Source organism: Candoia aspera, chromosome 3, assembly GCF_035149785.1.
Source record: "Candoia aspera isolate rCanAsp1 chromosome 3, rCanAsp1.hap2, whole genome shotgun sequence".
NCBI classification, from domain to species: domain Eukaryota; kingdom Metazoa; phylum Chordata; class Lepidosauria; order Squamata; family Boidae; genus Candoia; species Candoia aspera.
In genome coordinates this window covers 159,996,677-160,010,604 of record NC_086155.1, presented here as the reverse complement: position 1 = coordinate 160,010,604, position 13,928 = coordinate 159,996,677, and the positions used below count along the sequence as shown (strand labels likewise).

Here is a 13,928-nt window from a genome sequence, read left to right as displayed (position 1 = left end):
AATATTAGGTGCCAAAAATGGCCAGAACAGCTCTAGCGTTACAGTGGCATTCCCATTTCAAAATATGAATACTTGTTATATATGATTTGTGCATAATGTGATTCACTGGTAAACATATCTAAGACTACATCTGAATTTTGAACTGCTTTTTTAGAACAAAAGTTAAGTCTCAGGACTTGATATCTTCAGGGTATCAATAAAATGCCTGCAGTTTTGACTTTGAAGTTTTTTCCAGATGAAATGCTAGGAAACGTATCCAAGTAGCTGTCAGAATATTACATTGCATGTAATATACATATATGATATAAACTATCTAGAGCAGGAATCCTAGCTGTGACAATACAGAACAGATACAAAAATATCCAAAGCTGCATAACCTCTTCAATATGCAACAGCCACAATATTAGTGGCTAAACAAAAGGTCCTAGGTATATTTCTAACTACATGGAAATCCTCCATAAAAGGAGGAACTGATTGCCCAGAACCCCTCTTGTACAGGTTCTGTTAATGTATATGGAGCTGCTAGAGGCTATGAAAGGAACATAGGTAGGACTGCTCATGTTCTTTCAACGTGTGTAAATTCCACCAGCCCCAACCCTTGACTATGGATTGCAATATGTTCTATATCTAGAATTCCTGTTTCTAATTTATATCATACTGTATTCAACATAGGAAGTTCCCTTTAAATACATACAAAAGATCCAATCTTTTCATAAACAAATACATTTTGTTCTTTTGAAGGCTTCATCCCATCTCTGGATGAGGAACTCTGGAATATTTGTGCCTTTTGGTATAAATGAACAATAAATAAGGAACAGATATGGTAAACACAAGTTATAAATTATTGTGCCTGTGGTATTCAGTTGAATGTAAGCCTAGAATCTGGTGGATCTTGGACTATAGTTCATTTAATCCATGTTTTAATCTTGCTTTGTATATATCTTCTCTTTTACATTGTAGTTTTCACTTCTTCAAAGTGATATCTATATCCATCATACATTCCTTTGATTATGGAATACAGTATTGAATGGAATATACAGTATTGCTATGAAAACTTTATATTTCTGGAATTAAACCATTTTATCTTACTATAATTATCAAGCAAAGTAGTTTTAAAAACTTTTTTTGCAGGGTTCGTTCAGACCACTTGGAATAACATTTATTACAATTCTCTTATGATTGTAAATATGCTAAAGGAACTGTTTAAAAATATAGGAGTTGAATAAATGAGATTTGACATAGTGACCATTGTAAGACTATAGTTTCAATTCAGTTGAGAGAGAGAAAGAGAAAGAGAGTATTTTGTAATGTTTTGAATCATATCTTCTATTCATGTAATCTTATGGCATCTGGATGGCATCTGCTTTTACTGTAATAAGGTTTGGTTATTAAAACCAATATTCACTTTTCTGATGCCTAAGTACACCAAGCCTTAAAACCTGAATCTGTGTTTCTTGAATATCAGCACATAGACAATGATTAATGTTCATGCTTTCATATATTTGTAGTATTTCTTTTTGTTCATGAAGGTAGTAATTAAAATGCAAAATCCTGGAGAAGTGTGCTTGAAAATTGGGTCACTAATATAAAGCCTGTAATTGTCTACCATTCTCAACATGGGGGAAAAAAATTTAAATGGCCAATATTGCACAAGATCACAGGGCAAGATTTGGGGGAAGGGGAACCCTTGTTACTGCAGAATGAGATGTTTCACCCCATGGCCACAACAGTAGCTGGGACTGAAGTCCATGCTGGGTGCTGCCTAGCATGCAAATTGCAGAAAATACGTCTATAAAAACTATTTTTAAAATCAGTAAAATTAATTCTTGTAGGGAACGGTGGAACAGAGTTGTATTTTTACGAACTGAAAAATCTATTTAGATTAGCTTGTTATTTTTAAAAAATCTCATGTTAAGTCTTTTCTGTTAAAATATGTCCTTTGGATCTCTCAGCCAAAAGATTACAAAACAAGGAGAAAAGATAATCAAAAAGATTATCTTTTCTTTCCCCTAGCATATTATATGTGAGGGTTTGTTTTTAATGTTTTTATTTTAAAAAAAGTAATTTCCTTGGACATTTTTTCTGTAAGTGCTAACACCCCATATTTAGCAAGATCAACAAAATACTTGGCATACTTTTTTGTGCTCAGCCATGTAGAGCAAAAGCAACTGTGTTGTCTTTTCCTGTTGCTTATGCTTGCGCATAGAAATAGCTGCTGGCACCAAAAAAACCCCCATCTGTAACACACCCAGAAGCTAGTAACTTTTCTGTCCCAGTTCCACATCATTTCATGAAGTTTAAACCAACAACAGCAGAAACAAGACTGGTCCTTGCTGCTGTATTAGAAAATGTTTGAAAAATACAACCTAGTCATAACCCACAAAACTGCCCAGTCAGTGCATAGAATAGAAGCACTCAAAATGATGCTTTTTGGAAGAAACAAGTTTTGTTTCATACCTGGAACACTTCAAAAAACCATTGTGTAGCTCCTTTATGGGCAGTGTTTGATAGCTATTGGATAAAATTTAATTTTTCAATGAATCTATCAGAAGAATGGTGGTAGATGATAACTATTACAAGGAACTGAAATATGTGTCCGAATTAGACCTATTAGCTTGTGAAGTGTGCAGTCTGCCATGAACACGAATTGAGTGATCAAATATAATAACAATTTTCCCTACCTGCTAATGTAAAACAAAATGTAGAACGATTACGACTACAACTATATCACCATAGATTTTTAGTATCTAGGAAGGTAGTTCAAGATGCTGGTGGCTCAAATGGGCAGAAAAGGGAAATAATACTGCAAGTGAATGATATAATTTGATGTACAAATGGTGTCAGTGGGAGAATTTGGTTTTGGGGAATGTGTTTTTACTTATGATGGATTACTAGGATTCCAAGGGTTCAGCTCACAAAGACTTGTAAACATGCATTTACCCAAAGCATGGAGAGCTTGATCAGTTGGACTTGCCAGGACTGGAGACAGAAGGCCTGATGAACTTCAGATACACTTACATAGTGCAGAAGGATATTTGAATGTAACTGTAATGGAGACTATTAAAAACACTCAGTTATAAATTAGGATATTGGCTCAGGGTTCATTTTTTTGTCTGTACGCTATTGCTCAAAGTATGGGAACTAAAACTAATGGGATCAGAGCTAGCAATGACGGGGTGAGATCTTGGATTAATGGTAAACAGTTCAATGAAGGTGTCAAAGCAGTGTGCATTTGCTGTAAAAAAGACTGACACCATATTATAGATAATAAAGATTGAAAATAGAGATGCCAATGTCATAATGCCCTTATATAACTCAATAGTGCAACTGCATCTGGAATATTGTGTGCAGTTTTAGTTGCTGCATCTCAAAAGATATAGTACAGCATCAAAAGGTTCAGAGGAGGGCAACTAAGATGAGGGGCTGGAGCAGCTTCCCTACAAGAAAAGGTGGTGATACTTGGGGCTTTTTTGTCTAGAAAGGAGGTGAACGAGGGGACATGGTTGAGGTGTACAGACTTATGCATAGTGTGGATAAAGTGGACAAGGAGAGGCTACTTTCCCTTTCCCAAAATACTAGAACCACAGGTTACCCAGTGAAATTGACTACTGGAAGAATCAGGACAAATGGGAAAAAAATTAACATGGAATTAAACTTCGGAATTTGCTACCACAAGATGTGCTAGCTACCAGCTTGGCTGGCTTCAAAAAGGGTTGGACCAATTCATGGAAGTCATGGGGATCAATGGCTATTAGCTTTGATGGTAACATGACTGCCTCTGAAGGCCATCTGCTGGGAGACTAGTAGGCTTCCTTGTGCAGTTGGTTGGCCACTATGAGAACAGAGTGCTGGACTAGATGGGGCAGGGGTCTGCTCCACCAGGACACTGGGTATGTTCTTAAACAGCAGGTATTTGTTTGTTTGTTTGTTTGTTTGTTAAATTTATACAGCTACCCATTCACCAGGCCAACCTGAATGGCTAATAAAAGTTAAAATTTACAACTATAAAGGAAAAATTATGAAATAATAAAACTCAGTGAAGTAAAATATACTGTGCCAGGGGCCAGATACACAGCTCTCATACTTACAGCAAGCTCATATACCATCCTGGGCCAATACTTGGGTCAGGTCTTCAGGACCTTCTTAAAGGCTGGCAGGGTTGGGCCAACTAAATTTTGGAGAGCAGGCTGTCCCATAGGGCAGGTTCTGCAACAGAGAAGTTAGACTTCCTTGGTCCCATGAGGTGACACTGTTTAATTGATTGAACCGGGCGCATGCCAACCCTGTTGGACCTTATAGGATATGAGGATAGAGAGCCAGTTTGGTCTAGTGGTTAAGCTGCTGGGCTAGAAATCAGGAGACTGAGAGTTCTAGTCCCACCTTAGGCATGAAAGCCGGCTGGGTGACCATGGGCCAGTCACTCTTTCAACCCAACTCACTTCACAGGGTTGTTGTTGTGGGGAAAATAGGAGGAGGAAGGAGTATTAGGTATGTTCACCGCCTTGAGTTATTTATCAAAAGAATAAAGGTGGGATAAAACTTAAATAAATAAATAAATAAATAAAATATGTATATATACTCATACATATATATGTATTGCGCTGTTCCTTTTCAAGGTAAGTAACATGTGAAAGCAGAAAATGATTTTTAAAAATAGTAAGGCAAATAATGTAAAGACATGAGATAAGGAAAAAAAAAATAGGAGAAGGAGGCTGTGGTGGCATAGCTAAATCTAGTTTACACCAAACCATACCTCTCCAAACCTTCCTATGCTTGCAAATTAAACTTGCTTCCACTATGTGTATAAACCACTTCATACACTCCATTTTGTTCTTTATATTTCTCAGCTGTCTTTTGGAATATCTTAACATCTCTACTGAACCACGACTTTCTGTCCACCTCTTCCTCTTGACCCTTTTACTCTTCCTGCATATAACTGTTTTGTAATTTGACTCTCATTCACTCTCTCTGTAAAACCAAACCACCTCAACATAATTCTTTAATACTGATCACTCATTCATACGAATGAATATTCATTTCATATTCATTCAGCATTCATTCATTTTTTCATATTCATTCGGCACCTATTTTTCTTTTACCACACATTTCTTAAATATCCCAATCCCACTGCATTCAACTTTTATGTTTTTCCTGATATATTTGACTCTTATTTGCAAATAACAAAGTAGACAAAAGAATACTTCATTTATTTATCAATTTTAACACCACCCATCTCCCCCACAAGGAGGGACTCTGGGCAGTTCACAATAAAAACATTTGGTCATAATATAATATCAATAATATACAATAATATCAATAACAATAAAATAGAGATACGTTAAAATATAATAAAATCCAGATGGCTAAGGTATTCTCTCTGTCCGCAAGCAAAACAGGGCAATTCTATGGAGCTAACCATCTCCAAGAGGAACTATTCTCTTTCCCACCCCAGGCATGTTGACAGAGCCAGGCTTTTAATTTTTTATGGAAGTCCAGGAGCGAGGGGTCCTGCCTTAACTCCGGGGAGAGAACGTTCCAAAGGGCAGGTGCTATTGTAGAGAAGGTGCACTTCCGCAACCCTGCCAGATGGAACTCTTTAGCAGATGGGATCTGTAGCATGCCCTCTCTGCATGCCTGGGTGGGATGGGTTATAGATAACCATGTTATTTATTTTGACAAACACTGATTCCTCACAGCAGACCACATACTAGTCACTACTGCTATCAACATTCACGTCTTAAAATTTCTCAATTGTTCCAACTTTTAAAACCTTCTGCCAAGATATACACATTTGTTACTTGCTCTATTTTTTTTGCCATTTATGTATAATTTGCCATTATTCACTCCATTTCCTTGTCACACAACTAAGGTAAAGGTAAAGGTTTCCCTTGACGTAAAGTCCAGTCGAATCCGACTCTAGGGGGCGGTGCTCATCTCCGTTTCTAAGCCTTGGAGCCGGCGTTGTCATAGACACTTCCGGGTCATGTGGCCAGCATGACGACTTGGAACGCCGTTACCTTCCCGCCGAAGCGGTACCTATTGATCTACTCACATTTGCATGTTTTCGAACTGCTAGGTGAGCAGGAGCTGGGATTAACAACGGGAGCTCACCCCGCCGCGCGGTTTCGAACCGCCGACCTTCCGATCGACAGCTCAGCGGTTTAACCCGCAGCGCCACCGCGTCCCACTACTTTGTCACACAACTACTTTGATCTTTAATAAATTATTTTTCAAATCCATCCTCTTCACTATGTCATACAATCATATAATCTAACATTTGCTGCAAATAACTAGGGTTCTCAACTAACAACATGACATCATCTACATACTTAAGTATGAGTCAACACCAACCTGATGGTACATAATCAGTCAAAATATCCACTTACCAATATGTAGCATTCCCTAATAATGGTGAAGTCACTATCAATCTGTTTTGGCATATTTTTAACCAGTGTGCTTCCAACACAATCAAAGCTCAGTTTTACCCCAAGCATGCACTCTACACATACAAGTACAGTATCTCTAATCTAGAGACTATCTCACAAGCCAATATCCTGCTGTTGCCCACTTCCCACCCGGTAGGATGTATATGCAGTGCACTGACCCACACTCATGATACAAAAGCCTTAAGAATATCTGAAAACGAAAAAGGACACATACAGGAAATAGAAAGAGGACTAAGCCACAAAGGAAGAGTGCAGACAGATAGCCTGGAAATGTAAAGTTGTCAGGCAAACAAAAGCTCAGAATTAGTGTTTGCAAAGGATTCTAGGGATAATAGAAAGTGATTCTGTAGTTACGTTCAAAATAAAGGGAAAAGAATGTACCAGTTGGTCAACTAGCACTATGCTAGCAGGTAGCAAAGTTGAGCTATTCAACTCCTATTCTGGTTGACTTCTCTAACAAAATCTATAGATTCCACCAAGAAATTGTGAAGAGCAGAATGAAGAGGCAGGATCAAAACTTGCACCAATGGAAACATAATCCATCATAAAAATAAAATAAGAATGAAAATGAAAATGAAAATGAAAATAAAAATAAAAATAAAAATAAGAGCCAGTTTGGACTAGTGGTTAAGGTGCTGGGCTAGAAACCAAGAGTTCTAGTCCCGCCTTAGGCATGAAAGCCAGCTGGGTGACCTTGGGCCAGTCGCTCTCTCTCAACCCAACTCACCTCACACGGCTGTTGTTGTGGGGAAAATAGGAGGAGGAAGGACTATTAGGTATGTTTGCCACCTTGAGTTATTTATAAAAATAAAAGCGGGATAGAAAATAAAATAAATAAATAATCTGGGCATATTTCTTTACCAGAATGAGTTTAAATTTTCATGATCAGATGAATTGTATTCTAAGGTACTGAAGAAACAAGCTAATGTTCAGGCCAGCCTTTATCTCTTACCGCTAAAGAATTCTGGAGAAAGGGTGAAAATGACTAGAGGGGGGCAATGTTCCTATTTTAAAAAGGGGAGGGAGGATCCAGGGAATTACAGACCAGTCAGTTAGACGTTGATACTGAGAAGCTTCTAGGATAGAACATAAGCAACCTGAAAACAATGAGATTTATGCTGTTAATGTTAATAACACAAAGATAGGGGGAATAGCAAATATTTTGGAGGACAATATCCAGACAATAGTACGATAGAACAATAGTAAATATTTTGGAGGACAATATCCAGATTCAGGGGAATCTTGATAGGCTAGAACAATGGTCAGAAACAATCAAGATGAATTTCAAGAGGGACAAATGAAAAAATCTTACATTTGGGTAGAAAAAAAAATCATATAGACGTGGGAGACCATGCTGGACAGTAATACATGAGAAAAAACCTACAGTAGGTGTCTTGGTGGATCACAGGCTGAGCATAAGCCAATAGTATGATGCAGTTGCAAAGGCAAACTAATAAACAACAACCAAAAAAGCAATACAATCCTAGGCTGCATTAATGGAAATAACAATGTTAAAATAATGAAGAATCATTGTTCCTATGCAGAGTGGTCTGCATTGATAAGACCACTCCTAAAAAACTGCATCCAGTTCTGGGCACTGTGTTTTAAGACACAGACAAAATTAAGTATAAGACTGGTCCAAAGGAGTCCAAAGGAACAACTGAGATGATAAGGGGCCTAAAAGGAAAAGCTTATGAGGAGATATTGAAAGCATCCTGTATATTTAGCCTACAGAAAATTGCAAGGAAATATAATTGTTCTTATAATGCATCTAAACGGTTGTCATGTAGATGATGAGGCAGAATTGTTTCAAAAGACAGGGCATGAAATAATCAAGGACAGAGATTTCAGCTTTACATCAGAAAAAAAAAAGTCTACCAATGCAAGCTATTGAACAATGGAACAGAGTGCCTTGAAAGTGGCGGACTCTCCTGCAGGGAAGGTATTTAAACAGAGCCTGGATGGCCATCTGTCAGGGACACTGTAGTTGTGAAGTCCTACATTGGACAGGGGTTTGAACTAAATGATGCCCAATGTAGCTTCCAACTCTTACATTCTTACATTCTATAAGCCTATTAAATATTGCTGATCTACAATAACTGATAAAGTAACAGTGAGTTGATCATAATTTGGCTGAATGTGCCAAAGAGTATGAAAGTCTTTTCTATCCCCGTAAGATGTAGCTATGGAACAATGCCTATTTCAATTCACCTAGCAGGCATCTGTCTATTTATATACTACAAAAACTCTTGTGTCTGTACTTCGTAACCTTTAACTGGGTGAACCAGTGCATCATAGGGCAACAATTTTTGAACCAAGATATCTCAAATGGGCTAACTTACAGAATGCATCCAAAATCCGGGACCCATGACTCCTGTGGAATAGAAATTCGGCAAATTTTATAAAACATTTTATGACATTAAAATTATCATAAATCGTTTTATGACATAGTATAGAATATCATAAAACATATCCTGTGGTCAAACCCTGATGTTTGACTATGCTGTAAAGTTCAATGTGAATGACATGGACTATTTTCAAGGCAGATACATATCTGAAAATCTCCCTGAATTTTTAAGAACTTTTCCAGTGAAGGCAGTACATTAGAAGTTCTGCCATTGTTGAAGGCATTGAGTTATCTGGTAAGGAAATATCTCTGAAACAATGACCCAATGGGTCACAAGTTGTCTAGTTACTGCTATATCTTTGTTTAAATGGAAAGTGTATATGCTTTCCCTGGTATTATGGTATCTGTTAGTGCTATTGATTCATTACATAAATCAGATGTTCACTGAGGTTTTGACGTTTTAAAAATGTCATTATATTTTATTGATAAATTGAATAATCCTTCAGAAGAATACAAAATATAAACAAAATACTAAGACATTAAAATAACAAAATTAAATGAAATGATCCTTAAGCTTTAAAAATAACAGAAAGCAGAAAAATGAGAGAAAAAAAACCAACTAAAAAAACTCAAAATGTACAATATGTTAAATGTATAGACAGACACTAATTTATTATTAGGGCAAGGATTTCTATGACCTAAAAATGTTAGAAATATATAAGCATTTATGACCTTAAAACCATTTAAATATGACAAATTAAATCAAAAATATTACTTTTAAAGCAAAAATATGACTTTACAATTTTTCTGAAATTAGCACCCAATTTTTAAAAATCTGTGCTTACACACACACACACATATTAAAAGGTTTATTCTTCTTCACTTCCAATGCAGAAGTGCTAGTACTGAAGGAATCAAATGAACTTTTTGAGAGTAAAATGGTCATCCCTGGATTAGTTTTCATTAACAGCAGTATTGCATTGGATGACCACAGGCATCTTGAGGGTATCAAACTCAAAACTCCTTCTGTTGTCCACCAGTATGTTCTTGTATCTGGAGAAACTCCGTCAGACATCACAAGAGGTTATAGGAACACATTTGAAAAAAGCAAACTCATTTGGAGGAAATTCTGGCTCGAAGTCCTCAAATTTTGCTTCGAGTCCATTTAGAACATTACTTATTTTGCGAAGTGTTGAATAACCCAGATTAGATTGCAGCACTCTTTGCAGTTTATCACTAATTTTTTCAGCCACTTTCCTCTCTGCTTGCTTTAAATCACGGTCAGTTTGTTTTACAATGTTCAGTGCATCACTAAGTTCCATTCCTACAGTTTCAAGGCAGGTGATTGCTCTTGATAATCCACTGAAGTTAGATCCTATATATGCTAAGTTTCCAGCCATGGTTTCAGAAAAGGAATCTTGCACAATCTTGATGGAGGAAGATTCACAACAGTCAAATTCTTTAACTATCTGCTGCAAGGAAGCATAATTTGTGAAATAATACATAGCCGCAGCCGGCCAAGTCCTCCAACGTGTCATGACAGGTTGGGGAGGGAGAGCCAAAGTAGGAGCAATTTCTTTGAACTTTTGCACTCAAAGTGGAGCTTTAATGAACATTTTTTTCCTGTTTGAAATTATCTTATCTACATCAGGATAGTTGCTTTGAATCTCTTTGGCCACTCTGTGTAAACCATGTGCAAGGCATGTGATATGGATCATATTTGGATAAAGAAGTTTAAGTCCCTTGGCTGCTTTACTCATGTATGGAGCGGCATCTGTTACAAAGAGAAGGATATTTCCCCTTTTTACACCATCCAGCCAGAGTAGTTTCATAGAATCGTCAAAGAGCATAGTAATAGTGGAATTGCTTACTTTTTGTAGAGTTTCACACATTAGAAGAAATACTTCACCAGGCTTGTCACATTTCAGAGTGCCAATAATAACACTGGCTACATATCTTCCGTTTACATCACATGCTTCATCTATTGAAACCCATATCTTATTGTTGTCAACAGCAGAGCTTATCTTTTCTAGCACATCTTCATAGCAGGCAAAGATGTAATTTTTCCTTACAGTTGATTCATTTGGAATTGGGTGAACGGTGTTCTTCTCCAAAAAATGCCTGAGGCTACCACCACCTAATTTCCTTAAGAAAATATTTGAAGTAACCATCATTGTACAGAGATCCTTACAAAATTCTGACTGGGTATTTGATGAACCTGCAGTTGAAGAAGCAGCTCTCTTGAAAAGGAGATGTTGCCTGTTCTCAGTGAAGGTAAATCTTGCTAAACAACTCTTGTGTTTCACAGAGTCACAATGTTGTTGAATATTAAAATGTCTTTGGGCTGATACCTTAACCTCACACAATTCACAAAACAAAATATCACCAACGCTACTGAAAATCTGCTCCCCAAATTCTTGAACAAGACGCCGTAATTTCACACTCGCTGAACAACTACTTTTAGGCATGTTGAAATCAGATTGCAGCTCTCACGTGACTCCATCACCTCGAACACACACACACTGAGTTGGGGAGCAAATGAGAAAAAGAAAAAAAAAAAGGCAAATTCTTTTTTTCATGCCTGGTCAGGGGAGAAGCCTCTGCCTGCTGAAGTTATTTTAAGAAAAGTTGCTCTCCCTCTCGTACACAACACACACACACAAAGTGAGAGAGAGTGCCCTGAGTTGGGGAGCAAATAAGAGAAAGAAAAAGCAGGCAAATTCTTACCTTTTTTTCAGGCCTGGTCAGGGGAGAAGCCTTTCCCTTTCCCTCCTTCCCTCACACACACCCGAGTTGGGGAGCAAATAAGAAAACAAAACAGGCAAATTCTCCCTTTTTTTTCAGGCCTGGTCAGGGGAGAAGCCTTTGTTCCCACCTCTCTGTCTCTCATACACACAGACACATACCCACACACACCTCCCTGAGTTGGGGAGTGAATAAGAAAAAAAAAGGCAAATTCTCACTTTCTTTGCTGGCTTGAACTTGCTGGCTTATCAGGAGGGTTGCCAATGACCAAAATATGAGGTTTGTTACAAAATTAAGCAGAAATATGACATAACACCTTTAAAAAAAGTCAAAATACGACTTTTCAGGCAAAGTAAAAAGCACCTAATTCTCACCAGATTACTCTAAAACATGTTTTAACTTACTTATAAATTCAAATAAAGATTCCAGAAAAAATATGTCATAGAAATCCTCCCCTTATTTATTAAGCTGACCATATGTCCCATTTTGAACAGGACAGTCCTGTTTTTTTTAATATTTCCAGACCGTCCCATCATTTTAATATAAATGTCAATTTTGTCCCATTTTCTTAAAAACCTTAAAAAATTGAAAGCTCCCACGAACCTGTCAGAATGCAGTCTGACTTTGAGTGGAAGGAGGGGGAACTCAGCAGAAATGGCAAGGGAAAACCTGCAGGAAACTTAAAAAGAAAAAAACAGGATCAGCTGATAGGCAGCAATCAAAAGGTGAGCTGATTGGCTCCTGCCTTGAAATGGCAAGAAGAAAAGAACGTAAAAGCACAGCCAGAGAAAAAATGGCTTGTCAGGGACAACCGTTCTCTAGACTCTCCAGCCCAGCCTTGCCTCTCACAAAAGAAGGAATCCAAAGACTCCCAGCCTGAGAAAACCAGAGACGTTCCTGCCTGCCGATCCAGCCCTGCCCCATTTTGCCATCCCAATGCCCCATTTTGACTCAAGGAAATATGGTCAGCCTATTTATTATGATGGGACGCGGTGGCGCTGCGGGTTAAACCGCTGAGCTGTCGATCGGAAGGTCGGCGGTTCGAAACCGCGCGGCGGGGTGAGCTCCCGTTGCTCGTCCCAGCTCCTGCTCACCAAGCAGTTCGAAAACATGCAAATGTGAGTAGATGAATTGGTACCGCTTCGGCGGGAAGGTAACGGCGTTCCGAGTCGTCATGCTGGCCACATGACCCGGAAGTGTCTATGACAACGCCGGCTCCAAGGCTTAGAAACGGAGATGAGCACCGCCCCCTAGAGTCGGATTCGACTGGACTTTACGTCAAGGGAAACCTTTACCTATTTATTATGGGGTTTTTTTGGTATAGTCTCAATATACTTGTGTTTTAAATTTTATTTTTTATTGTCCTCTTGAAAAAAGGAAAGTTATTCCCCAACTCAAACTGAACGAGTAAGGCATCTGGAGAAAGATAATTTTGTCCTTCTTCTCCTTGGCAGCAGGCTGCTCCACTTCCTATTGTTTAGTTGCTTAAAAGGCTAGGTTTTGCACGTAGAAGAAAGAAATGGTTTTCGGTAAAAGGAAAACATGGTTTTCTGAACTTCAAAAGAAGGCATGGATGCCACGCTAAAATGCTAATATCATCTTTATTAGAAAGCTAATAATGAAGCCTAAAATTCCAGGTAACACCGCCACCGCTTTCGTTTCTTGGTTTGTCTGCTAAAGGATCGAAGCGCCGCCACCGCTTTCGTTTCTTGGTTTGTCTGCTAAAGGATCGAAGCTCCGCCACCGCTTTCGTTTCTTGGTTTGTCTGCTAAAGGATCGAAGCTTCGCCACCGCTTTCGTTTCTTGGTTTGTCTGCTAAAGGATCGAAGCTCCGCCACCGCTTTCGTTTGTTGGTTTGCGGCGTCGCCCTCCTCGTCCCTCCGCCTCTCCTTTTCCTTGTCTTCTCTCGTTTGGGCTGCAGGAGATCGGATTCCCCTCCCCTCATTCGCTACTCCCTCGTCCCCACCTTCCGATATTATGCAGGCTACGCCTCTTTCTCTTCAGTGCCTCCTCCATGTTCCTGTGCGAAGACGAGACAATTTAGCGCGTTCCGCCTAGACGTTTAGCTCCCTGGTTCAAGATGGCAGCGCCGGAGGAGAACGCTGGCTGCAAACTCCTAAGTGTCTCCGTGTACGACCGGCGTCGGGACCAGTCAGACGAAGCCGCAAAAGTCGTTCAATGTCATGCGGCAAACTATGGAGACTTCCTGAACGCCGTCCGCCAGGTACTCGCAGGAACCGGGAGGAAAATTCAAATGCGTCGTTGTTAACGGATCAGCGCTTTAGGTCTTGCCTGCCGGCGCGCTCCCCATCGTCCCCCCCCCCCGCACCTCCTTTTTCGAGCCCACCTGCCGTGTCACGTGGTGCATCGGGAATGAGAATTGGAGCTTT

General features: G+C 39.0%; 2 protein-coding genes across 2 annotated transcripts in view; one reads left to right on the top strand and one right to left on the bottom strand.

Moving 5' to 3' along the window:
- LPIN2 (lipin 2) overlaps window positions 1-13,928 on the bottom strand; it is a 573,775-nt gene that overhangs the window by 359,706 nt on the left and 200,141 nt on the right. The gene's annotated exons all lie outside the window — the stretch shown is intronic.
- SMCHD1 (structural maintenance of chromosomes flexible hinge domain containing 1) overlaps window positions 13,583-13,928 on the top strand; it is a 104,560-nt gene continuing 104,214 nt past the window's right edge. Inside the window, exon 1 of the mRNA XM_063299150.1 lies at window positions 13,583-13,762. Within this exon, the coding sequence (XP_063155220.1) occupies window positions 13,619-13,762 (144 nt within the window). The 5' untranslated portion in view covers window positions 13,583-13,618. The remainder of the gene's footprint in view (window positions 13,763-13,928) is intronic.